The following is a 22,905-nucleotide window of genomic DNA, read 5'->3' on the forward strand; positions in this document are numbered from 1 at the left end:
ATGGGCTCGGACGTCTGGGTAGGGCCCTGGCGACCGCACCGGCCGCGCGGCCCCATCGCGGCGCTCTACAGCGGTCCTGGGCCTAAGTACCAGCTGCCGCCCAACACCGGTAGCAGGGGCTGCGGGCGGCAGGGAGGCGGGTCGGTGGGCGCGGCAGGGCGCGCGAGAAGGTGACGCTGGATCCCCGCAGGCTACCTCCTGCACGACCCGTCCCGGCCTCGGGCCCCCGCCTACTCCTTCGGCGCGCGGCTCCAGACTCAGCTGACCACATGCGGCCCGGGACCCGGCTACCTGGTGCCCGCCCGCATGACCGCGCGCGGCCTGGACTGCGCCCCCGCCTATTCCATCTACGGCCGCCCGCGCCACTCGGCGCCCTTCCGTACTCCGGGACCTGGTCAGGACCCCTGGAACCGCCCCCCACCCCGCCCCGAGTCCCCTGAACCCCCATAACCGGCGCTCCAGCGTCCGGGTCCCCAAACCCGCAGCCCCCAGCCCCGCGCGGGGCTCCGACTCCCACCAGACCGACGCCCGTGGTCCGCCCCGCAGGCAGGTACTTCCCGGAGCGTGCGGGGAACGCGACGTACCCCTGCGCGCCCCGCCACACCATCGCGCCCCGGAACTGGGGTGTCCGCACCCAGCAGCAAACCCCAGGTGAGCACCTGCTCGGCCCCGCACTCTGGGACGGTAGACCCCGAGCCTGTGCGCAGGCCCCACCGACCGCCCACGGGCTCCCGCGCAGGCCCCGGGGCCTACACGGTGCCCTCCCTCCTTGGCCCGCGCGTCATCGGCAAAGCCTCGGCCCCGACCTACTCCATCTACGGGCGCAGCGCCCTGGGCAGCTGCTTCGAGGACCTCAGCAAGGTGGGCCTCGGGCGGGGGCGGCCGGCGGAGAGCGGGGGCGGGGCCGACGGAGGCCGACCCTGAGCTCCTGCCGCCCCGCAGACCCCAGGCCCCTGCGCCTACCACGTGGTGAGCCCCGGGGTCTACAAGTCCAGGGCCCCGCAGTTCTCGATGCTGGCGCGGACGTCCATCCCGCAAGACAGCACTCAGAAGCCCGGGCCGGCGGCCTACAACGTGGACCAGGTGGTCCGGCGCACGGGGCGAGGGGCGGGCGGGGGGTGAAGGCCCTCGAGAGAGTATCCCGGGAGACGCCGAAGCGCCCGCTCGCGGCCGACCCTGCGTGTCAGCGGCGTCTCCCGGCCCCGCAGCCCCGGAAGCCTCGCGGCTGGAGCTTCGGGATCCGGCACTCCGAGTATCTGGCCTCGGCCCTGGCCGACCTGGACACCTGACCGGTCCTGATCGCTCACTTAAAGCTTCCCGCGCCAGCCATGAGCCCGCCTCCTGTCCCTCTGTGCTGCGCCGGCGACGCGGGGGCGGGGAGGGCACGCTGGGCGACCGCACCCGCCGCACGCCCCGGGCCCTCCGGGTCCCGGAAGTCCGCGCTCCGCGGTCATTGCGGGAGTGGCCTGACAGCCGCGGTCCCCGCCCGCGGCAGTCTGAGAAGAGCGCTCGTCGCCGCGGGTCCGAACCCGCGCCACGCCGCATCCGGGACGGAAGGGGGCAGGGCCGCCGCACGGCGGAGGTAGGGCCCGGGCCACGTCGCGAGGCCGAGAGGCGGGCGTCGGACGCGGGCGGGCGACGCAGACACGGGTACTGACAGACACCGCACGGAGGCGCGGACCCAGCGGCGCGCGGGAGGCGGGTGGGAGCGGCGCGCGGGAGGCGGGTGGGAGCGGCGCGCGGGGGCGGGCGCCGGGGGCGGGCCGCGGCAGCCAGGCGTCCATGGCGTCCCCGCAGCAATGACGACCCCTGAGACCCCAGGCGCGCCCGGGGACCCCGCTGCAGGAGGGGGCCGGGGCCCTGCTGAAGCCCCGCCGGAGCCCAGGCAGCTCCCGGAGCTGATCCGCACCAAGCGAGACGGAGGCCGCCTGACCGAGGCGGACATCGGGGGCTTCGTGCGCGCCGTGGTGGACCGCAGCGCGCAGGATGCGCAGATCGGTGCGTCGGGGGCCTGCGCCGGGGAGGGCTGGGCTCGCCTGACCCGGCCCGGGAGTCCACCGACGCACCCTGCGCCCTCACTGACCCCAGTGGGCGGGGACGCCGCGCCTACCCGCCTACACCACCATACCCCACACCTAGGGGCCATGCTGATGGCCATCCGGCTGCAGGGCATGGATCTGGAGGAGACCTCGGCGCTGACCCAGGCCCTGGCCAAGTCTGGGCAGCAACTGCAGTGGCCAGAGGCCTGGCACCAGCAGCTGGTGGACAAGCACTCCACAGGGGGCGTGGGTGACAAGATCAGCCTGGTCCTGGCACCAGCGCTGGCTGCGTGCGGCTGCAAGGTTAGAGACCACGCCCCTCCGCGCTGGAATCTGACCCCGCAGCTCCCAGCCTCAAGCTTGGCCCTGACAGGAGCCCCCAGAGGCGGGACCTGGGCTTCCTGAGGCCCCCAGGGATGTGTACGGACCTCCTCCACAGTCCCATTCCCTCTCCACGGGCTGAGCACCCACGGCAGCTGTCCCAGCCAGGGGTGGCCAGGGGACGTGCGGGGCCCGGGTGGGGGGTGCAGCCGTGCTCAGCATCCCTGCCCACCAGGTGCCAATGATCAGTGGACGTGGTCTGGGACACACAGGGGGCACCCTGGATAAGCTAGAGTCTATTCCTGGATTCAGCGTCCTCCAGAGCCCAGAGCAGGTACGGCTGGGTCGCTGGGCACACCGGCCATAATCAATGAGGATCTCTGTCGGGTCGCTAATCAAGTCACTAATGAGGATCTTGATTACTCCGGGGCCTCTGGCAATCACTGGACTTGGGTCAGAGTCATCGCTGGAGCCTTGATCGGGGCCATTCAGGGGACTGATCACGTCCAAAGGGCACAACCACTGCTGGGCACTTCCCAGAATCCCTCATGGGTCCCGGGCCACGTCTTCGCACTTCGTCAAGGCCGCTGCTGCCGTGCGGTCCTTGATTGGGGTCAGAGGTCACAGAGGGCGGGTGTCTGGCCAGATGCAAGCGTTGCTGGAGCAAGTGGGCTGCTGCATCGTGGGCCAGAGCGAGCAGCTGGTTCCCGCGGATGGAATCCTGTACGCAGTGCGGGACGTCACGGCCACCGTGGACAGCCTGCCGCTCATCACAGGTGACCTGCAGACCCTCCCCTCTGACCTCCCGGGGGTCACACACCATCTCGCTGACCCCTGCCAGTGTGCGCTCACGATGCCCAGCCGTGAGCTCACGGGCTGACCTCGGCGGCACTGTCACCCCCATCACAGGGCCGTGGCCCCTCTGACCCCAGCCCCCCGTCTCCCCTCACAGCCTCCATCCTCAGTAAGAAAGCTGTGGAGGGACTGTCCGCTCTGGTGGTGGACGTTAAGTTTGGAGAGGCTGCCGTCTTCCCCAGCCAGGAGCAAGCCCGGGAGCTGGCGAGGGCGCTGGTGAGCCCCTGTGCCTGCTGGGGCCCCCTGCAGCAGTGGCCTGTGTGTCCCTGGGTCTCCCCACAGGGGCCCAGCCTCCCCGACCCGTCCCATCGTCCGTTCCCAGCCCGAAGTCCCACCGACTTCACGCATACCCCACCCCCTTGGACCTGACCCATCCAGGCTGACCCCGCCCTAGGCCTGGGTTAGTCCTCCATGGCCACCTCCACCACGGAAGGCTGGCACACGGCCAGCTCCTAGTGGCCACCGGAGCCCTGCGCGACCTCAGCCGGGGCTGCAGGAGGACCTCTGTCTGCAGGTGGGCGTGGGGGCAGGCCTGGGGATCCGGGTAGCCGCAGCCCTGACCGCCATGGACAACCCCCTGGGCCGCACGGTGGGCCACACCCTGGAGGTGGAGGAGGCGCTGCTCTGCCTGGACGGTGTGGGGCCGCCAGACCTTCGAGACCTGGTCACGAGGCTCGGTGAGGGCCGTGAGGGTGCGGCCGCGGGGCTGCGGGGGCACCCTCGCCCTGCCGCGCCTAAGCCCCACCCCGCCGGCAGGGGGCGCGCTGCTCTGGCTCAGCGGACAGGCCGAGGCGCAGGCCGAGGGCGCCGCGCGAGTGGCCGCGGCGCTGGACGACGGCTCGGCTCGTGACCGCTTCGAGCGGATGCTCGCGGGGCAGGGCGTGGACGCGGGTCTGGCCCGAGCCCTGTGTGCTGGGACCCCGGCTCAGCGCCGGCAGCTGCTGCCCTGCGCCCAGCACCAGGAGGAGCTGTGCTCGCCCGCGGATGGTGAGCGTCGGCCACCCCGGTCCCCGCGCCCAGCCCCAACCCCGCCGCTCCCCCAGCCCCGCGCCCGCACGACGCCCTCTTCCCGCAGGCACCGTGGAGCGCATCCGGGCGCTGGTGCTGGCGCTGGTGCTGCACGAGCTGGGGGCCGGGCGCAGCCGCGCGGGGCAGCCTCTCCGGCACGGCGTGGGCGCCGAGCTGCTGGTCACCGTGGGACAGAAGCTGCGCCGCGGTGAGCACCCCGCCTCGGCTCCGGGCCCCGTCCCGCGCGCCCCGCGCTGACGCCCCCACCCGCAGGGTCGGGCCCCCAGTGCGCCCACCCCGCCCCGCGCTGACGCCCCCAGCCGCAGGGACGGGCCCCCAGTGAGCCCACCCCGCCCCGCCCGCCCCACGCTGACGCCCCCAGCCGCAGGGTCGGGCCCCCAGTGCGCCCACCCCGCCCCGCGCTGACGCCCCCAGCCGCAGGGACGGTCCCCAGTGCGCCCACCCCGCCCCGCCCGCCCCGCGCTGACGCCCCCCGGCCGCAGGGACGGGCCCCCAGTGCGCCCGCCCCGCTCGCCCCGCGCTGACGCCCCCAGCCGCAGGGACGGGCCCCCAGTGCGCCCGCCCCGACCGCCCCGCGCTGACGCCCCCACCCGCAGGGACGCCCTGGCTCCGCGTGCACCTGGACCGGCCCGCGCTCGGCGCCCCGCAGCGCCGCGCCCTGCAGGGGGCGCTCGTGCTCTCCGGCCGCGAGCCCTTCACCGCCCCCTCCCCCTTCGCCGAGCTCGTCCTCCCGCCGCCCGCGACGCACTAGCGCGGTCCGGCAGACGCCGGCGCCTCCGAGACCGCGGGTTCGAGTACGGCTGCAGCGCGTTGGGACCCGGACGAAGCTCCTGGCTGCGGCCGCTGCCGCCACTTGCGGAGAACCAGCGAATGCAAAACCTCGCCCCGTCTCTCCCGCTCTCTGTAACGCTTCCAAATAAATCAACCTTTTTAAAAAAAAAAAAAAAAAAAAAAAAAAAAAAAGCAGAGAGGCCGCCCGGGTCCCAGCAGGCCGGGGCTCGGGTTGGGAGGGGCCGGGACACGTGACCACCGGCGAGCTGGCTGCAACTGCGCACGCGCGCCCGTGTCGGCGCATGCGCCTCGCGCCGCACTACACTGGCGAGCCGAGCTCGCGCGGGGAAGCGGCAAGTGCGGTGGAGTTGCGGGAGCCCGCGAAGCCTCGGCCGCGCCGGACCCGGTGAGGGCTTCCTCGCGCGCGACTTCTCCGTGGCGCCTGCGCCCCTGCAGCGGGCCCAAGCTGAGCGCCGCCCGCAGGGGAAGCCGCGAGGCCCGCGCCTGGCGCGCCGTCCGGGTCCCGTGAGCAGGGTCGGGGCAGGGGCCGGGGCGGGAATGCGGCCGGGTCTGGGTCGGTGTGGGGCGGCCCGGCAGATGACAGGAGTGGGTTACGGGGGAGGGGGCTTTGCCGCCCACCTGCTGACAAGGAATGGGCTCACCGCACCAAGCCACGTGCTCGGGGACCCCGCGGGGCAGGCGGCGAGCTACTTCGGGCCAGTGCCGAGGTGCGGGCACAGGTGAGCGCCGTCCTGCCCCCGCCAGGTGCCAGCACCTTTCCTCTCTTGCAGGAGCACCAGATCCATGCTGCTGCGGGCCCCGCCCAGGGCATGGCTCAGGCTCTCCCAGCCGAGGACCCCAGGAAGTCAGGTCCTGTGTGCGAGGCCCCGGCCCTTCTCCAGGCAGCGCCCTGCAGAGCCGGGCGGGCAGGGCCAGCCTCGGGGCCCTGGGCTTCGCACCAGGCTGCTGGTCACGGGTCTGCTTGGGGCTGGGCTGGGCGGGGCCTGGCTGGCGCTGCGGGCTGAGAAGCAGCAGTGGCAGCAGCAGCGGCGGACAGAGGCCCTGCGCCAGGCGGCCGTGGGCCAGGGCGACTTCCACCTGCTGGACCACCACGGCCGCGCCCGCTGCAAGGCCGACTTCCGGGGCCAGTGGGTGCTGGTGTACTTCGGCTTCACTCACTGCCCAGACATCTGCCCGGACGAGCTGGAGAAGCTGGTGCAGGTGGTGCGGCGGCTGGAGGCCGAGCCCGGCCTGCCCGCGGTGCAGCCCGTCTTCATCACTGTGGACCCCGAGCGGGACGACGTCTCGGCCATGGCCCGGTACGTGCAGGACTTCCATCCGCGGCTGCTGGGTCTGACCGGCTCAGCGGAGCAAGTGGCCCAGGTCAGCCGCAGCTACCGCGTGTACTACAGTGCCGGCCCCAAGGACGAGGACCAGGACTACATCGTGGACCACTCCATCGCCATCTACCTGCTCAGCCCCGACGGGCTCTTCACGGACTACTACGGCAGGGGCAGGTCAGCTGAGCAGATCGCGGACAGCGTCCGGCGGCACATGGCCGCCTTCCGCAGCATCCTGCCCGACCATTAAACAGAGTGCCCTCCGTGCGTGTGGCCAGGCAGCCTTTCCTCTGGGGCAGGCGCTTAGAGGCAACGTCAGGAGCAGGTGGCGTGGTGACGCGACTTTATTAGGCTGGGCCAGCCAGGTGGCAGCACTGCAGGGACCACATGCTGGGGACAGGGCTCCCAAGCCCACGCCTCATCCACCCCCACTTCAGGGCGGGGCCATGGAGGGTGCTGCGTAGGTCTGGAAGCGTTTGTGGGCGCGCTGGTGCGTCAGCAGTCTTAGGGACATGGTGTCCACAGCCGCCTCCAACCCCGGCTGCTGGGTGATCTCCACTGTGTAGTCGTTGGCCTGTAGGAGTCGGGCGTCAGCAGGGTCCAGGGACCGTCTCCCCCTCCCACGCGTCCTGGCCACTCACCAGCTGCAGGGAGGCCAGCATGGAGCGACAGACCTCAAAGGCAGGCTGGCCGGCCACCAGCTCTGCAAATGGACACCACTCGTTGAGCTGGGGGAACCGTGACACCACCTGGTCCCCGTAGGTGTGGATGTCAAAGGGCACGTGTTGCTCCTGCATGGGGAGGGGCATGCTGACCTCGGGCCTGGGCCGAGCCTTGCACAGGCCCTGGGCCAGCAGCAGGTCCTAGGTCCCAGCTCACCTGCTCTTGCAGCAGGGGCTGGATGGTGTCCTCCCAGTCCCTGATGCGCTGGCTCAGCTCCGTTTCCTGGACAAACTTCTGGGAGGTGGCAATGAAGAGCTCCTGGGGAGGGACCAGGAGGCCATCAGCTCACAGGCGGAGCCCAGGGGCGCCCCACCCCACCCCCACCCCTACTCAGGCCTACCACGTTCCTTCGAACCAGCTCCTCGTAGCTCAGGGAGGCAGGCAGGGCCTCTGCGTCTGGGGAAGGGGCAGGTGAGCACTGTTGAAGCTGTAGGACCACACCCTTCCCGCACACTCTGGCCAGCTGCCCGCTCCGACCTACCCAGGCCAGTGGCTTCCCCAGGCCTTGCGTCCTCAGCCTCCACACACCCATCAGCTTCCAGGTCATCTGCTGGGAGACACGAGAAGCCCTGGGGTAGCCACTCGGCTGGAAGTGGATTCTGAGCCCTCAGCCAGCCCCCACAGGTGCCCACCTGCCGCCCCCAGGTCCTCCAGGGAGCCCTCCAGGCGGTCGTCCTCTGCAGGCCACAGCTCCTCCTCGGCCCTTGGCAGCCAGCGTTCGGCCATCTGTGCAGAGAGCATCTGTGAGGGGCGCGGCCACCTCCCAGCAGCCGTGGCGGGTGGGCAGCAGGTGGGCAGCACTCACCTCCCTCCTCTGCAGCCTGCGCAGGGTCTCCAGCTGCTCCTTCACGTGCCTCCAGTACAGGACCTCCATGTCTGAACAGAGACCGTGAGGGACTCCTCCGTCCCTCCCAGGCCCTGCCGGCACCCCCCGCATCCTTGGAAACCCGTGGGGTGGGGTGAGGAGTGCAGAGGACCCGGCCTCACCTGCAAAGCTTGGGCCCTTTCGCCGGGACCTCCCACTGTCGTCAGGGTCTGCATCTGTGAGCAGCTCAGTCAGCAGGAGCCAAGCCAAAGCCCTGAGCTGCCCCCAGCTTTGGCCAGCTCTGACTCCGGGCACCCGCCTGGCCTCCCAGCTCCCAGGGCACAGCACGCTCCCACTCACAGGCAGCCAGGTACCACTGGTGGAAGTCCTGCAGCTTGGCTGGGCCCTTCCGCTTGCGCTTCTGTCCCGGGGCTTCCTCCACACAGAGGGGCACAGAGTAGGGCCTACCTGGGGGCAGACGGGGCGGCTGTGTGGTGGGACACAGCACCCCCTACCATCGTACCCTGTGCTCCAGACCCAGCCAGAGGTGCCTGACTGGCACTATCCCCACCCAAGTACCTTTCTTGAAGGGCTTAGAGTCCAAGGAGTTGAAGGGGTCCAGGCTCTGCCAGGGGTCTGGAGTCTCCTGAGAACAGAGCACCACCAGACACTCAGGAGCTGGGAGACACACAACCCCCTTCCCAAAGCCCCAGCACCGAGAAGTGACTGACACCCGGGGCCCAGGGCCACAGACAAGGGTGCGGGGAAGGGGCTGACAGCTAACATTGGATCCAGGATCACAGATCAGGGGGTAGGGATGGCAGACACACAGGCAAGCAAGGGACAGGAGCCCCAGAGCTGTAGAAGAGGGAAGACTTTATTTCTGGAAAACTCCTTAATCAAGTTTGAAGGGCCACAGACTGGGAGCTCAGACAGAGGCACCCAGGCCAGCAGGAGCAGACAGAGGGGTGGGGCACAGCCTCACCGTAGGTTGGGGTGGGGGCTCTGGGGCCCGCTCTCGGTCACGCAGCATGTACCTCCTGGGCAGCGTGGGGCTCTGCAAAGACAGCCCACAGGGCCCCATCACCTCGCCTTCTGCACCCAGGCCTCTGGGTACCCCAGCAGTGTCAAGAACCCTACCCCACCCCAGGGCCAGGGTTAACGCCCTGGCCTGAAGCGCCAGCAGCCCATTCGGCGCTGGTTGGAGACCCAGCTGCTCCACTTCCAATCCAGCTCTCTGCATGGCCTGAGAAAGCAGTGGAATATGGCCAAGTCCTTGGGCCCCTGCACCTGCATGGGAGCCCTGGGGCCGTTGCGGCAAATTGGGCAGTGAATCAGCAGATAGAAGGACCCCCCACACACACACCTCTCCTCTCTCTGTGTAACTCTTTCAAATAAATAAATAAATCTTTAAAAAAAAAAAAAAAAACAGTGGACATAGCACCACAACAAGCTATCTGCTGCGTGGGACGCAGGTATCTTGTACCGGAATGCCGGTTCAGAGCACAGTACTCCGCTTCCAGCCCAGCTCCCTGCTAGTATGGCTGGGACAGCAGAGAGTAGGAGTCCCTGCCGCCCATACGGGAAACCTGGGTGCAGCTCCTGGTTCCTGGCTTCAGCCTGGCCCAGCCCTCACCGTTGAGGCCATTTGGGGAGTCAACCAGCTGATAGAAGACCTCTCTGTCCCATCCTCTGCCTCACTGTAACTCTGCCTTTCAAATAAATAAGTCTTGGCCGGCGCCGCGGCTCACTAGGCTAATCCTCCGCCTTGCGGCGCCGGCACACCGGGTTCTAGTCCCGGTCGGGGCACCGGATTCTGTCCCAGTTGCCCCTCTTCCAGGCCAGCTCTCTGCTGTGGCCCGGGAAGGCAGTGGAGGATGGCCCAAGTGCTTGGGCCCTGCACCCCATGGGAGACCAGGAGAAGCACCTGGCTCCTGTCATTGGGTCAGCACGGTGCGCCGGCTGCAGCGCACCAACCGCGGCGGCCATTGGAGGGTGAACCAATGGCAAAGGAAGACCTTTCTCTCTGTCTCTCTCTCTCACTGTCCACTCTGCCTGTCAAAAAAAAAAAAAAAAAAAAAAAAAGTCTTTAAAAAAAAAAAACTGACCCTCTTTGGGAACAGGAAGTTCCAAGAGTTCCAGGACTAAAAATAAAAGAAAAACAAAAATCTTTAAAAAAAAAACTCAGATCATACAAAGTAGTGATCATGAAAGAGTAGAATACATATAACACCAGGGCAGGCTGAGCTCTCTGCTGGACAGCTGACCCTTGGGAGTTGAGGGAGGACCAGCGAGGCCTCCAGACCGCCAGAGGAGCCAGCCTTGGAGACCAGCTGTCCCTGAGCCACAGGTGCATCAGAACTGGCTGGGGCAGCCCCCCGGGCATCGTGAGCAGAGACCAGCAGTCTGGTGCGAGCTGGCCACCCGCAGTGGGCAGCTTGGGCCCTCAGCTTACGTGGGGCCCCACCTCCGGGCTCCTGGGCTCCTGGGCAGCCTTGGGGGCGACAGCCTCTGGGATCTCTGCGGCCTCCTGGGCATCATCGTCGTCACCCCCACCACTGGGCGCTGGGCCTTCTGGAGAGGAGCCTGGGCAGGGAGCGAGAGACCAGACAGGAGATGGGGAGCAAACAGGCCACTCTCTCGCCAGGGGCTTCAGCGGGGAGCCCCTCACTCTCCTCACACTGCTGCGCTTTGTTTGTTCATCTGATTTCTTAGCAAGTGTTCCTCTTTAAATGCTGCCACCTGTCTGCTCGGAGAGAAGGCCCAGGAGGAGGGTCGGGGGGCAGGCACTGAACCAAGTCAGGCCAGGTCTTGGGGAGGTGGGGGCCTGACTGCAGAGGCACTGGCTCCAAGGCTATGGCTGTGCCTCACTATCCCCCCAGGCCACAGAGGGGTAGCCCCACCCACCAAGCTCCACTCCCTGGGGCCCTCAGCTGTGTGGGTCCTGCAGGGCCAAGCCTCTCACCTGGCTGCTGGGAGAAGCTGGGCACGGGGACAGGGCTCCTGCTCTCAGAGACTTCCATCGGCTGTTGCTCAGCCCTCCCAGCCTCTGGGAGAGACGGGGATCGGGCCGGGTTAGGATCAGGAACCAGGCCCCAGCACCAAGACGGCCCACACAGCCACGGCACAGCAGCGTGGGAGGACAGCTTCAGCTGCTGTCTCCCACAGGGCAGGCACTGGGCAGCGGGGGGCAAGACCACAGCAGGCAGTCCATACCGAGAGACCCTCTGTTCCTTCCCACCAGGACCCCGCACCCAGGCCCTCACCCTTCTGGTTCCTCGCCATGGGGAATGAGCCCCCTGGCTCCATGGGGGACACGCCCACCGGCTCCAACATGAAGGCCCCCTGGGGGTGGGGGGTGCACGTATTCATCCTGAAATCCTTCCGGCTGGCCAGGATCTCACCCTGACGGCTGTGCTGGCAAAAAACACACCCGCTACAGAGACCCTGCCCCAGGAGGCCTCCCCAGCCCCGGGCTCAGGCCCATACCTGTACAGGGGGTGGTGGTTCTTCACTGTCTCATCAGGGGCCACCAGGGCCATGGGCAGCAGAGGGACAATAAGCACTTCCTGCACAGGGAGCAGGGTGGTAAGCGCACAGGGCCCGGCAGCTCACCACAGCACCAAGGGCAGTGCCAAGCCCATGCCACCCAGAGCTCTGGACACGCACACTGGGTGCCTGGTCATTCTTCAGGTCCACGTTAGCCCGGGAGTCGGGGAAGTCGTCCAGCGACAGGAACTGTGGAGAGACAGAGCTCATGGCACCGAGCCCAAGCAGGCACTCAGAGGGCAGGGGCCACAAGCCCAAGGAACACACCTCGTCCTCTGCATCCTGGGGGGCCCTGGAGCCGGTGTCCCCACTGGCCCCATCTTCCTGCACTGAAGAGAGCTGCTTGGCTCGCCTGAGACAGAGGAGGGTCCAATGGGCATCCCAGGAGGCCGTGCACCTCCTGAGCGGCCAGAAGAGCAGGGCTGTGAAGATGGAAGCCAGGTGCGGCACTCACCTCTTGCCAGAGATGAAATCAAGGGCCTGGTAGACCAGCGAGTACAGGTACTCCACCTGGCAACGAGAGGCGGGCCATGAGGCGGAGAGGAGGCCCCCAGTGGTCCAGGGCCTCCTCCGAGGCTCTCCTGACACTGCAACAAGCCCAGCTATCACCTGCAAACCTCCCATACACACCCTGCCAATGTTGTCCACAAAAATAATCCTCAACTCGAGCTAATCCTCAAGTTAAACTCTCATCTCTCCTCTGCCCCACGCTCCACAGCACAGCCTGGACATTGCACGGCGAGACCTCGCACGGCCCTGGCAGCCGGGCCCTGCAGACCAGGCTCCTCCATGGCGACCAGGCACCATGGCTGGTGTTGTGCCGCCCGAAGTCCCAGACCACATCTAAGGAGCCAGCACAGCGCCCTCCCCCGCTTCTCGCCCGCCTCCTCCACACAACCATGGGTGTAAGAACTGGGGATTTCCAAGGCTGTGACCAAGCATCCACCAGACAGGGGGAGGGGGTCCCTGTGTGCACGAGCACCCTTGGGCCACCACAGCCCAGCAGCACCGTGACAGCCCTTCCTGGCCATTCGTTAAAATGTGTGAGCAACAGGGGTGAGGCGCTGGGGAGGCAGGTCACAGACGGGATGAGCCAGCAGCAGGGCCGCCCCTGCCTGCGGGCCACCAGCTTCAAGCCAGGCGCAGTGGTGGAGCCCACCTTCTTGCTGTAGACGCACGCTGAACCCTGGATCAGCAGCGCTGCCTCAATGAAGTTCATTGTGGTTTTGCCTTCATCAAAAGAAATGCAGATCTGGTCCAGCTGCAAGAAATGACACCAGGGCAGGGGCGCTGCGGCCATGTGCGCTCACTGCCTCCAAGCACCAGAGAGCAGCATGGGACTGGCGGCCCCAGCTCTGCAGGGCTCACTGGCCGTCCCTGGTTGCTTTCTGGGAGGAGACAGGTCTCTGCAAGCATCCTCACTTCCTGTAACCTCTGAGGCCTAGAGTTTGGAAGGGGTAGGTCCCCAGAACACACGGACCACGGTATGTCAGAGCGGCACAGCAGCTCCCTGCAGAAGGCACACCACACTGCACCGACCCACACCACGGCCAGCTCTGAGACGCCAGCAGAAGCCCCCTCACCCTGAGAGAGGAGGAAGCCACACCCGGGGTGGAGAAGACAAAGCAGGGAGGCCTCTACCCTTCGGACAGGGAACCGGGCAACGGTGCCAGCGCTGTAACCCTCTTCACCCTCCCCAGGCCCCACCTTCCCTTAAACACTAGCGTGCTGGCAGCTCGGCTCTCTCTGTCTTCTCCCACGGCACACCCTCTGCCCCGTACCTCCATCCATCCAGGCCAGTGGTTCCTAGAACCAGCTCCAGACCAGCTGTCCTGAGCCTCTGGCCCACATTTACAGCCACCCAATGTCTCCAGAGACATCCAAACACCCCGACATCTCATCTCTGCAGAGACCTTCCCTGCCCACTGCCCTCCCCACCCCTCTCAGCAAATACCACCTAAAGCTCCTGTGTGTGTCACCCGCTGGAATGCCTGCCCCAGCTGTCTACGGTGCAGAGCATCCTGCAGTGTCCCCAGGGCCTGGGGCCTCCTGCACCCGTCAGTGTGGGCCTGGGGCCTCCTGCACCCGTCAGTGTGGGCCTGGGGCCTCCTGCACCCGTCAGTGTGGGCCTGGGGCCTCCTGCACCCGTCAGTGTGGGCCTGGGGCCTCCTGCACCGTCAGTGTGGGCCTGGAGCCTCCTGCACCCGTCAGTGTGGGCCTGGGGCCTCCTGCACCCGTCAGGTGAGCCCGGTGGGCTGTGAGCCTCCTGCACCCGTCAGTTGGGCCTGGGGCCTCCTGCACCCATCAGGTGAGCCCGGTGGGCTGTGAGCCTCCTGCATCTGTCAGGTGACCCCGGTCGGTTGTGAGCCTCCTGCACCCATCAGTTGGGCCTGGGGCCTCCTGCACCCCGTCAGGTGACCCCAGTGGGCTGTGGGCCTCCTGCACCCCATCAGTGTGGGCCTGGAGCCTCCTGCACCTGTCAGTTGGACCTGGGGCCTCCTGCACCGTCAGTGTGGGCCTGGAGCCTCCTGCACCCATCAGTGTGGGCCTTGGGCCTCCTGCACCCTGTCAGTGTGGGCCTGGGGCCTCCTGCACCCATCAGGTGACCCCGGTGGGCTGTGAGCCTCCTGCACCCGTCAGGTGACCCTGATGGGCTGTGAGCAGCATCAGTGGTCCCGGGCTTTAGCTCAGCGCCGGATGCTGGTCCCAACAACCATTGGGGAACAGAACCAGCAATGATATCAGAGCACAGCCTGGGAAACGGATGGAAGCACACCAGGCAGGTGAAGAGCCACCACCGTGTACTGAGGCGTGCACTGAGGCATCGGCAGAGGCAGGACCCAGCTCTGGGGAATGAGCCTCCCAGGCACCACGGCACACCCAGAGGGGAAGAGCTGCTTCCACTGACAATGAGCAACAAGGGCGCCTGGGTCAGCCGACGGACGAGGACACAGGAGCAGGACAACCAAGCAGCCCTCCTGCTGTGACCCCAGCCCCGCCAGCACACCTGCTCCCAGGACCCCACAACCAATGCCTCCTTCAAGCACCACACCCGGACGCCTATGGAGCAAGCGCAGCTGAACCCGATACCCCGCCCACCCACACCCAGACGCTCAAGCAGCTCCTCTCTCACCCCACTAACCCCATACCTAGTCCCCTGCCAATTCCACGTCCCCCTCCCGAGAGGACCTCTGCGTGACAGTGTTCCTCCTGCTCTGTTCCCCTCACCGCACCCACGAGCCAGTACTCACACTGCTCCACCCAGACGCCCACCGGCTTCCGGCATACTCGGCACACACCTGCTATGCTAAGCACCGGCCGCCTCCCTCTCCGACCACCCCTACCCCGCTCACTGCATGGCAGTCCCACAGAGCCCCTGCACCAGGCACCCTCCCACCCCAGAACCTTCAGACACAGGCTCCCCCTACTTGGAGGACCAGGCCCCGGGTATCCCGCAGCAGAGAGCCTGGGCCTGGTCAGGGCCCCCTGCACCGGGCCCCCTCCCACCCCAGAACCTTCAGACACAGGCTCCCCCTACTTGGAGGACCAGGCCCCAGGTGTCCCGCAGCAGAGAGCCTGGGCCTGGTCAGGGCCCCCTGCACTGGGCACCCTCCCACCCCAGAACCTTCAGACACAGGCTCCCCCTACTTGGAGGACCAGGCCCCGGGTATCCCGCAGCAGAGAGCCTGGGCCTGGTCAGGGCCCCCTCCCACCCCAGAACCTTCAGACACAGGCTCCCCCTACTTGGAGGACCAGGCCCCAGGTGTCCCGCAGCAGAGAGCCTGGGCCTGGTCAGGGCCCCCTGCACTGGGCACCCTCCCACCCCAGAACCTTCAGACACAGGCTCCCCCCACTTGGAGGACCAGGCCCCGGGTGTCCCGGAGCAGAGAGCCTGGGCCTGGTCAGGGCCCCCTGCACCGGGCCCCCTCCCACCCCAGAACCTTCAGACACAGGTTCCCCCCACTTGGACGACCAGGCCCCGGGTGTCCCGGAGCAGAGAGCCTGGGCCTGGTCCCAGCTGCAGCCCCTGCCCCCAGCGAGAGCTCCGTCGGTGCCTGCCACCCGCATGGCAGAGCTGGACGAGTTCCCAGCTTCGCAGGAGGACAGGCTGCAGCGAGGCTTGACAGACAGAGGGACAGGCGGAGGGAAGGAACTCTGGACTCTAAGCTGAGTGCAGGAAAACACACGAGGGGTTTTAGGCAGGGAACTACTTCTTTCTTTTAAAGATTTATCGGGGCCAGCACTGTGGCCTAGCAGGCTAAGCCTCTGCCTGTGGCACTGTCATTCCATACGGGCGTGGTTTGTGTCCCAGCTGCCCCTCTTCTGACCCAGCTCTCTGCTGTGGCCTGGGAAAGCAGCAGAAGATGGCCCAAGTCCTTGGGCCCCTGCGCCCATGAGGGAGACCTGGAAGAAGCTCCTGGCTCCTGATCAGCACAGCTCCAGCCATTTGCAGAGTGAACCAGCGGATGGAAGATCTCTCTCTGTGTCTCTGTAACTCTGACGCTCAAATAAATAAGTCTTTGGAAAAAAGGAAACTTTTAAAAAATGTACTTATCCAAGAGGCAGAGTAACAGAGAGAAAGGTTAACTTCCATCTTCACTCCCCAAGTGGTGACGGTGGGGCCTGGGCCAAGCTGAAGCCTGGAACTCCATCCAGGTCTCCCAGGTGGGTGCAGGGGACAAAGCAACGGAGCCATCTTCCACTTCTCTCCCAGATACCTCAGCAGGAAATTGGATCGGACGTGGAGCAGCCGAGACTCGAGCCAGCGCTTGACCTCCTGGGGCCACAACGCTGGCCGCCGGGCAATATTTACGGCCATGGACGTGGCTCCAGGGTGGGCGTCCAGGGCGACAAGGAGCCAGTCCTTGGGATGCCTGGACCCCGCCACAGGGCCAGGCTTGAGTCCTGGGTCCTCTGCTTCCTGCCAAAGCACACTCCGCATCAGATGGTGGCCCAAGCACCTGGGTGCCCCGGATCGAGTTCTGGGCTCCTGGCTTCAGCCTGGCCCATCTCTGGCTGCTGTGGGTATTCGGGAAGCAAACCAGAGAATGAAAACGATCTCTCTGCCTTTCAAATAAAATGGAAATACAACCACGGAGATGAGACTGTGCAGGGAAACGTGTCAGACGGTGACCCGGGCCGCCCCCACCCCCGGGATCTCAACACTTAGGAGAAAAACAAATAAGCACAAAAATAGGAAGAAACCCTGTCGTCGCTGTTTCAAGGCGGAGGGAGCTGCTGGGCGAGGACCCTGCGGGCGCCCTCCGATCCGGCCGCTGACGTCGGGGCCCGAGCGCGGGTGAAGCGGCGGCGGTCCCGGCAGGCGCCCCGCCCCAGGCACAGAACCCCGAGGAGGCGGCGGCCCTGTCGCCTCCTCCCTCCCGACGGCGGCCGCCGCCTACCGAACCGGTTCCACAGCTCCCAGCAGGAGCAGCTCCGGGCGCGTTGACAGAGGAACGGGGGTGGAGGGGGGGACCACAGCAAGCCTGAGGCCGAGCGCGGCCACGGACGCGGAGGCAGCGGGGTCCCCGGCAGCCCCCGGCCCGCGTCGCCGCCCCGCGCCATTCCCCCGCCGCCCTCACCTCCTCCAGGTACTCGCCCAGCTGGGCCGCCACGTCCACCTCCCAGTTCTTGGTGAGGTCGCGGATGGGCTGCAGGAGGTGGGCGAAGCGCGCCTCCACGTCCTCCATGTCCGGGAGGGGGCCGGGCGGCCCGAAGGCCACAGGGCGGGCGTCCGAGGGGGCCCGCGTCCTCAGCCCGCCACTAGTTCTGGCGCCATTTTGCTGTTTCCCGCCCAGAAAGTACGCGTGCGCGGCGCGGCGCGTGCTTATGACGTCACCGCGGCTGGCGCCCTGCGCGGGGAACTCCGGCGCCGGGCGGCGGAAACGCGCGGGGCCGGGGCGGGGCCGGGGCGGGGCCGGGGCGGGGCCGGGGCGGGGCCGGGGCGGGGCCGGGGCGGGGCCGGGGCGGGGCCGGGGCGGGGCCGGCGTGGGCTCTGCTCCAGCGGGCCGCGTAGCGGACATGGCGGGCGTCCGGCTCCCGCGGCAGCTCTTTCTGCAGGGCGTGGCGGCGATCTTCATGTTCGCCTTCGCCTCCCTGTACACGCAGATCCCGGGTGAGGGAGCCGAGGGCGCGCGGGACCTCTCGCCCGCTCCTCTCCCGCGCCGTCCGCAGGCGGGGGAGGGTCCGGATTGCGCGAGGGGTAGAGGCAGCGGTGGGCGTCCTGCGGGGCCGCGAGACGCGCCGCGGGCGTGACGCGACCCGGAGCGGACCGGGCTCCGGCCGGGCGGACGAGGACGTGGGCCCCGGGGGCCCGGCCCCGCGGACCTCGGCTGGGGAGGGCTGGCCTGGGGCCCCGGGCCGGGCGGGTTCGGCCTGACGCGCCTTCCCACAGGCTTGTACGGCCCCGAGGGCATCCTGCCCGCGCGGAGGACGCTGCGCCCACAGGGCAAGGGGCGCCTGCAGCAGCTGTGGGAGACGCCGACGCTGCTGTGGGAGGCACCCGTGCTGGGGCTGGACACCGCCCAGGGCCTGGAACTGCTCAGCCTGCTGGGCACGTTGCTGGCCCTGGGTGCCCTGCTGCTGCGCCCGCTGCGCCACCTCCTGGTCTACCTGCTCCTGTGGGCCGCCTACCTGTCGGCCTACCAGGCAAGTGTGGCTGCTGACCGCCCCGCCACACCGGGGCCCATCGCGGGACTGCAGCCCGCCCCGAACTGTGCAGATGCACACGCCTGCCCCTGACACCCCTTCTCCCCGCAGGTGGGCCAGGTGTTCCTTTACTTCCAGTGGTGAGTGGCTGCTGGGCAGGGGGGCTGGGCAGAGGTGGGGGGTTTGCCCTCGGGCACAGTCTTGATGGGGAAGGGTCCTTTGTGCTGTTTGGTGTCCCCGTAGGGATTCCCTGCTGCTGGAGACGGGCTTCCTGGCTGTGCTGGTGGCCCCGCTGGGGTGGCCCCTCTGCCGACGCCGCAAGCAGGCCCCCCAGGGGCGGTCGGAGGGGGCCTCACCCCACGAGGGCCTCCCCTTCTGGCTGGTGCGCTGGCTGCTGTTTCGCCTCATGTTCGCCTCAGGCGTAGTCAAGCTGACCAGCCGCTGCCCTGCGTGGTGGGGGCTCACTGGTGAGGTCCCGACCTGGCCTGGGGTGGGCTGGGGGCTCGGCCCAGCTCTGACCGCCCCCCCCCCCCCCCGCCGTTCCCTGCAGCGCTCACCTACCACTATGAGACACAGTGCCTCCCCACGCCGGCCGCCTGGTTTGCCCACCACCTGCCCGTCTGGCTGCACAGGCTCAGCGCGGTGGGCACCTTCGTCATCGAGATCGCGGCCCCTCCTCTGTTCTTCGCCCCCATTCGCCGCCTGCGCCTGGCCGCCTTCTACTCCCAGGTGGGGCGGTGGGGCTCAGCCAGCATTACACGGCCGGCCGGGCATGCATGGTCCGCTTCAGCCCTGGGGGCGCGGCAGCTGCTGTCAGGAAGGCACTCCAGGTGTGGAGGGTGGGCCCGGGGAAGGGTAGGTGTGCGGGTCGGCGGGGCCCTGGGCTGCCCACCCTGCTCTGAGAACAGCCCCACACCCCCAGGTGCTGCTGCAGATCCTGATCATCGTCACGGGCAACTACAACTTCTTCAACCTGCTGACCCTGGTGCTCACCACCGCGCTCCTGGACGACCGGCACCTGGCAGCCGGGCCCGGCCGAGGCCAGCGCAAGAAGACGCCCCCCGGTGAGTGGCGGCCTGCACCCCTGCTGTCTGCTTCTCTCTGGCTGCGCCCCTCCTCCCGGCCTCAGACTCTGCACCAATCTGCGACTGTCCTGCTCCACAGCCCGGTCCGAGGCCCTGCTGGTCACACTGGCCCTGCTGCTGGAACTGGCCGTCTACGGGCTGCTGGCCTATGGCACCATGCACTACTTCGGCCTGGAGGTCAACTGGCAGCAGCGCACTATCCACTCCAGAACCAGTGAGTGCCGGCTTCGGGGCCGGAGGGCGGGAGCTAGCCTGGCCTTCCTCACACCCCTCTCTCTGCAGCCTTCACCTTCCACCAGTTCTCCCAGTGGCTGAAGACGGTGACCCTGCCCACCATGTGGCTGGGCGCAGCCTCCCTCGCCTGGGAGCTGCTCACTGCCCTCTGGAGGTGCGCAGCCCAGAGAGGGCGGGAGGGGACGGCTTTCTCGGCAGAGCTCAGGACTCACAGCTGGGACCCCCGCCCACAGGTGGACGCAGGTGCAGGGCTGGCTTCGGAAGCTGTGTGCTTCGGTGGAGCTGTCCGTTTGGGGCGGTGCCACGGTGGTCTTGTTCCTGATCAGCCTGGTGGGTGGCAGCACAGGGGCGGGGGGGGGGGGGGCGGGGGATGGGCAGGGGTGGAGGGACAGCACTGAGCCTCTGCTCCCCTGTCGCAGGTACCCTACTCCTACATGGAGCCCGAGACCCACGGGCGCCTCTGGGCTGGGACGCACCGCCTGTTTGGGGCTGTGGAGCACCTGCAGCTAGCCAACTCTTACGGCCTCTTCCGCCGGATGACGGGTCTGGGTGGGCGGCCTGAGGTGGTGCTGGAAGGCAGCTACGATGGACATCACTGGACGGTGAGCTTCCCGTTGGCTCGGGGGGCAGTGGAGACCATGTCTAGCTGGCCCCAGACGTCCCTGGGCGGCCAGCCCTGTCATAAGCTTGGGGTGGCAGGGGCCAGGTCTGCCTGGCCCAGCTAACCTTGGCCCCACTGGGCAGGAGATCGAGTTCATGTACAAACCCGGGAACATGAGCCAGCCGCCCCCCGTCGTGGTCCCCCATCAGCCACGCCTGGATTGGCAGATGTGGTTTGCAGCCCTGGGCCCACACACACACAGCCCATGGTTCACGAGCCTGGTGCTCCGCTTGCTACAGGGAAAGGAGCCTGGTGAGGCCTGGTGGGGTGGGGCCGAGGGAGGAGCAGGGGTGGGGGCATGTGGGGATGGTGCTGAGCCCCCTCCTCCCCCACAGTGATCCGCCTGATCCAGAACCACGTCACCAGGTACCCCTTCCACAAGCAGCCGCCCACCTATATCCGCGCCCAGCGGTACAAGTACTGGTTCTCACAGCCTGGGGAACAGAGGTAAGGATGGGGCTCCAGCAGGGTCGGGAGGCCCTGGGCTCAAGCCACGCACTGAACGTCTAGCCCTGTTGCAGCCGGTGGTGGCGACGCCAGTGGGTAGAAGAGTTCTTCCCACCCGTGTCCCTGGGGGACCCGACCCTGGAGACCCTGCTCCAGCAGTTTGGGCTTCAGGTAGGAGGGTGGCACTGCAGAGGGAGGGGCGGAAGGATGGCCCCCCAGTGCTGGGATGACCTCTGTGGGCCTTCCTCTGTCTTGCCTCCACAGGACAAGAGCCCACCCCGGGCCCGTGGCTCCAGCATCCTGGCCCAGGCCCTCCACTGGGTGCGCGCTCAGCTGTCTCCCCTGGAGGCCCCCACGCTGCTCTGGGGACTCCTTGTGGCTGTAGGCACCATCAAAATCATGCAGGCACTGCTGGCCCCCTGGTTACTCCGGTCCTTCCCACTAGCCAATGGGGAGAAGCACAAGCCAGCCCCCAAGAAAGATGGGGGAGCTGCCCGTGGACAGGCCGCCCCGGCCCCCAGCAACTGTAGCAGCACCTCTCGGGCCTCTCGGCGGAAAAAGTAGCTTCCAGAGGGCCGGTCCCTTCTCAGCTCTGACCTGCAGCAGGCATGGCCCCACCCACCGTGCCTTCGCCACCCTGCCAAGCAGATGCAGGCTAGGGTGCTGCCCACTGATGCAGGGTGCTACTTTGAGGGCCCACCAGTCCCTCACACCAACAGCGTCCCTCTCCAGGGTTGCCTTGCTGCCTCCACAGTTGGCCCAGGAGATGGCCGCGTGACCCAGCTCAGCCAGCTCAGGACCCTCTCCAGGCTGTCGCGGTCTGAGCCTGGAGCCCAGCCTGGGCACAAGGCTGAGTCTGCAGGGTGGTGGTCAGCACTGTTCTGAGGATCCGTGCACCAATAAAGGCGTCTTGAGTGCTGGCTGTTTGCCTGCTGTTTCCCTCCCGCTGGGGAGGCCTGAAGTTGGTCTCTACCCTGGGCTCAGTGCTCTCTATTAAGTCGGTTTGAGGAGTGGGTATGGGGCACAGCAGTCCCGTGTCCCCTACTAGAGGACCTGGCTCGGGTCACTACACTGCTTCCGATACAGCTTCTTGCTGGGAGGCAGCAGGTGATGGCTCAAGTACCTGAGTCCCTGGCGCAGGGGAGACCAGGCTGGAGTTCCGGGTGCCTGACTTCGGCCTGGCCCAGCCCCAGCGGTTGTGCTGTTGCAGGCATCTGGGGGTGACCCAGCTTTGTGTAGGGTGTGGCGGCACTCTGCCTTTCAAATGGAATAAAAATAGAAAGTTTCTTCCTATGGAAGTTAATTTTGAGCACCTGACCTCGAGGGAACCTTGGGCTGGCAGAGTGTGGTGTGTATGGAGCTAGGACACGGCCTCTGCTTCCCCCGCTCAGGGCAGGACAGAGGGTCAGAGTTGACCAGGGAGGGAGGGAAGAGGGGAAGGCACGTCCAGCCCCGGCCTCTGACCTGGAAGAGGCCGATCTCCTGCCCTGGGAGTTTGCAGCACACACCTCCGCCCTGTCAGACCCCTGGACAGCCCCTCCCTGAAGTCCACGGAACCTGCTCTGACCCACGCAGGAGCACTGTGCTCCAGTGGGGTATTCAGGGAGTGCCTGACAACAAAGTCCGCTTCAGCCTAAAACAGCAGGTACATCTAGAATTCAAAAGCCTGTTCTGGCCAGCGCCACAGCTCAATAGGCTAATCCTCCGCCTTGTGGTGCCGGCACACCGGGTTCTAGTCCCGCTTGGGGCACCGGATTCTGTCCCGGTTGCCCCTCTTCCAGTCCAGCTCTCTGCTGTGACCCGGGAAGGCAGTGGAGGATGGCCCAAGTGCTTGGGCCCTGCACCCCATGGGAGACCAGGAGAAGCACCTGGCTCCTGCCTTCGGATCAGCGCGGCGGCCATTGGAGGGTGAACCAACGGCAAAGGAAGACCTTTCTCTCCGTCTGTCTCTCTCACTGTCCACTCTGCCTGTCAAAAAAAAAAAAAAAAAAAAAAAAAAAAAAAAAAAGCCTGTTCTTAGGCCTGCGTGGTCAGATTATTAACTTTTTTAATGCTTCTTATTTTGATCTACTTGAAAGAGTTACAGATCATCCCTCAGCTGGTTCACTCCCCATGTGCCCACAACAGCTGGGTCTGGGGCAGGCAGAAGCCAGCAGCCCAAGCCTCCATCTGCGCTTCCCACATGGGTGTCAGGGGCCGAGCACTTGGGCCTTGGGCCGTCTTCTCTCTCAGATGCATTAGCAGGGAGCTGGGTCAGAAATGGAGCAGGTGGGGGCCCGTGTTGTGGCATAGCATGTAAAGCTGCCGCTGGTGACACCAGCATCCCATGTGGGCGCTGGTTCAAGTCCTGGCTGCTCCACCTCTGAGTCAGCTTCCTGCTGATGCTCCTGGGAAAGCA

General features: G+C 66.9%; 5 protein-coding genes across 9 annotated transcripts; 4 read left to right on the forward strand and 1 right to left on the reverse strand.

Annotated features, from left to right (window-relative positions):
• CIMAP1B (ciliary microtubule associated protein 1B) lies at positions 1 to 1,289 on the forward strand. The gene is made up of 6 exons (XM_062201861.1): positions 1 to 109; positions 191 to 394; positions 547 to 651; positions 740 to 861; positions 943 to 1,083; positions 1,209 to 1,289. The coding sequence occupies exons 1-6, from the start codon at positions 1 to 3 to the stop codon at positions 1,287 to 1,289; spliced, it is 762 nt and encodes a 253-aa protein (XP_062057845.1).
• Positions 1,290 to 1,396: 107 nt separating this feature from the next.
• On the forward strand, positions 1,397 to 5,175 carry TYMP (thymidine phosphorylase). 2 transcript variants are annotated; one of them, XM_062201894.1, is made up of 10 exons: positions 1,397 to 1,650; positions 1,798 to 1,998; positions 2,140 to 2,342; positions 2,596 to 2,694; positions 3,007 to 3,136; positions 3,313 to 3,431; positions 3,730 to 3,892; positions 3,972 to 4,202; positions 4,291 to 4,431; positions 4,841 to 5,175. In XM_062201894.1, the coding sequence occupies exons 2-10, from the start codon at positions 1,800 to 1,802 to the stop codon at positions 4,993 to 4,995; spliced, it is 1,440 nt and encodes a 479-aa protein (XP_062057878.1). In that variant the 5' UTR covers positions 1,397 to 1,650; positions 1,798 to 1,799; the 3' UTR covers positions 4,996 to 5,175. The 2 variants fall into 2 exon arrangements, with proteins under 2 accessions (XP_062057878.1, XP_062057877.1); XM_062201893.1 differs by having other exon boundaries at positions 1,397 to 1,582.
• A 142-nt stretch (positions 5,176 to 5,317) lies between these two features.
• Positions 5,318 to 6,655, forward strand: LOC133767459 (protein SCO2 homolog, mitochondrial). The gene is made up of 2 exons (XM_062201862.1): positions 5,318 to 5,421; positions 5,807 to 6,655. The coding sequence occupies exons 1-2, from the start codon at positions 5,318 to 5,320 to the stop codon at positions 6,603 to 6,605; spliced, it is 903 nt and encodes a 300-aa protein (XP_062057846.1). The 3' UTR covers positions 6,606 to 6,655.
• Positions 6,656 to 6,788: 133 nt separating this feature from the next.
• On the reverse strand, positions 6,789 to 17,219 carry NCAPH2 (non-SMC condensin II complex subunit H2). 4 transcript variants are annotated; one of them, XM_062202612.1, is made up of 20 exons: positions 17,015 to 17,219; positions 12,592 to 12,693; positions 11,887 to 11,942; positions 11,700 to 11,784; positions 11,553 to 11,621; positions 11,373 to 11,452; positions 11,150 to 11,295; positions 10,849 to 10,932; positions 10,351 to 10,469; positions 8,869 to 8,940; positions 8,463 to 8,529; positions 8,244 to 8,351; positions 8,066 to 8,119; positions 7,884 to 7,954; positions 7,711 to 7,804; positions 7,560 to 7,628; positions 7,419 to 7,474; positions 7,235 to 7,336; positions 6,997 to 7,146; positions 6,789 to 6,929 (listed from the first exon to the last, which is right to left on the reverse strand). In XM_062202612.1, the coding sequence occupies exons 1-20, from the start codon at positions 17,120 to 17,122 to the stop codon at positions 6,789 to 6,791; spliced, it is 1,833 nt and encodes a 610-aa protein (XP_062058596.1). In that variant the 5' UTR covers positions 17,123 to 17,219. The 4 variants fall into 4 exon arrangements, with proteins under 4 accessions (XP_062058596.1, XP_062058595.1, XP_062058594.1 ...); XM_062202611.1 differs by having other exon boundaries at positions 7,560 to 7,625; positions 10,339 to 10,469; XM_062202610.1 differs by having other exon boundaries at positions 10,339 to 10,469.
• Positions 17,220 to 17,424: 205 nt separating this feature from the next.
• Positions 17,425 to 21,426, forward strand: LMF2 (lipase maturation factor 2). The gene is made up of 14 exons (XM_062202614.1): positions 17,425 to 17,547; positions 17,827 to 18,080; positions 18,192 to 18,220; positions 18,324 to 18,547; positions 18,631 to 18,809; positions 19,003 to 19,144; positions 19,245 to 19,379; positions 19,448 to 19,553; positions 19,633 to 19,729; positions 19,819 to 20,001; positions 20,144 to 20,312; positions 20,396 to 20,507; positions 20,582 to 20,678; positions 20,772 to 21,426. Exons 1-14 carry the CDS (start codon positions 17,454 to 17,456, stop codon positions 21,069 to 21,071), a joined length of 2,121 nt encoding a protein of 706 aa, XP_062058598.1. The 5' UTR covers positions 17,425 to 17,453; the 3' UTR covers positions 21,072 to 21,426.
• Positions 21,427 to 22,905: the final 1,479 nt, after the last annotated feature.

The sequence above is a fragment of the Lepus europaeus genome, chromosome 10 (genome assembly GCF_033115175.1).
Source record: "Lepus europaeus isolate LE1 chromosome 10, mLepTim1.pri, whole genome shotgun sequence".
NCBI lineage: Eukaryota > Metazoa > Chordata > Mammalia > Lagomorpha > Leporidae > Lepus > Lepus europaeus.

What these genes read in the sequence shown, in the direction of transcription:
- CIMAP1B (XM_062201861.1), top strand. Translation starts at nt 1, where the DNA reads ATGGGCTCGGACGTCTGGGTAGGGCCCTGGCGACCGCACCGGCCGCGC. An exon ending in CCAGCTGCCGCCCAACACCG is followed by an intron (nt 110 to 190) that starts GTAGCAGGGGCT and finishes GGATCCCCGCAG; the next exon opens with GCTACCTCCTGCACGACCCG. An exon ending in CGGCCTACAACGTGGACCAG is followed by an intron (nt 1,084 to 1,208) that starts GTGGTCCGGCGC and finishes CCGGCCCCGCAG; the next exon opens with CCCCGGAAGCCTCGCGGCTG.
- TYMP (XM_062201894.1), top strand. Translation starts at nt 1,800, where the DNA reads ATGACGACCCCTGAGACCCCAGGCGCGCCCGGGGACCCCGCTGCAGGA. An exon ending in GGGAGCTGGCGAGGGCGCTG is followed by an intron (nt 3,432 to 3,729) that starts GTGAGCCCCTGT and finishes CTCTGTCTGCAG; the next exon opens with GTGGGCGTGGGGGCAGGCCT. An exon ending in AGACCTGGTCACGAGGCTCG is followed by an intron (nt 3,893 to 3,971) that starts GTGAGGGCCGTG and finishes CCCCGCCGGCAG; the next exon opens with GGGGCGCGCTGCTCTGGCTC.
- LOC133767459 (XM_062201862.1), top strand. Translation starts at nt 5,318, where the DNA reads ATGCGCCTCGCGCCGCACTACACTGGCGAGCCGAGCTCGCGCGGGGAA. An exon ending in CCTCGGCCGCGCCGGACCCG is followed by an intron (nt 5,422 to 5,806) that starts GTGAGGGCTTCC and finishes CCTCTCTTGCAG; the next exon opens with GAGCACCAGATCCATGCTGC.
- NCAPH2 (XM_062202610.1), bottom strand. Translation starts at nt 17,122, where the DNA reads ATGGAGGACGTGGAGGCGCGCTTCGCCCACCTCCTGCAGCCCATCCGC. An exon ending in GCCCGGAGGTGGGGCCCCAC is followed by an intron (nt 8,941 to 10,338) that starts GTAAGCTGAGGG and finishes CTGTCTTTGCAG; the next exon opens with AGCCCCACGCTGCCCAGGAG. An exon ending in TGCTGGCCTCCCTGCAGCTG is followed by an intron (nt 6,930 to 6,996) that starts GTGAGTGGCCAG and finishes CGACTCCTACAG; the next exon opens with GCCAACGACTACACAGTGGA.
- LMF2 (XM_062202614.1), top strand. Translation starts at nt 17,454, where the DNA reads ATGGCGGGCGTCCGGCTCCCGCGGCAGCTCTTTCTGCAGGGCGTGGCG. An exon ending in TGCGTGGTGGGGGCTCACTG is followed by an intron (nt 18,548 to 18,630) that starts GTGAGGTCCCGA and finishes CGTTCCCTGCAG; the next exon opens with CGCTCACCTACCACTATGAG. An exon ending in TCCAGCAGTTTGGGCTTCAG is followed by an intron (nt 20,679 to 20,771) that starts GTAGGAGGGTGG and finishes TTGCCTCCACAG; the next exon opens with GACAAGAGCCCACCCCGGGC.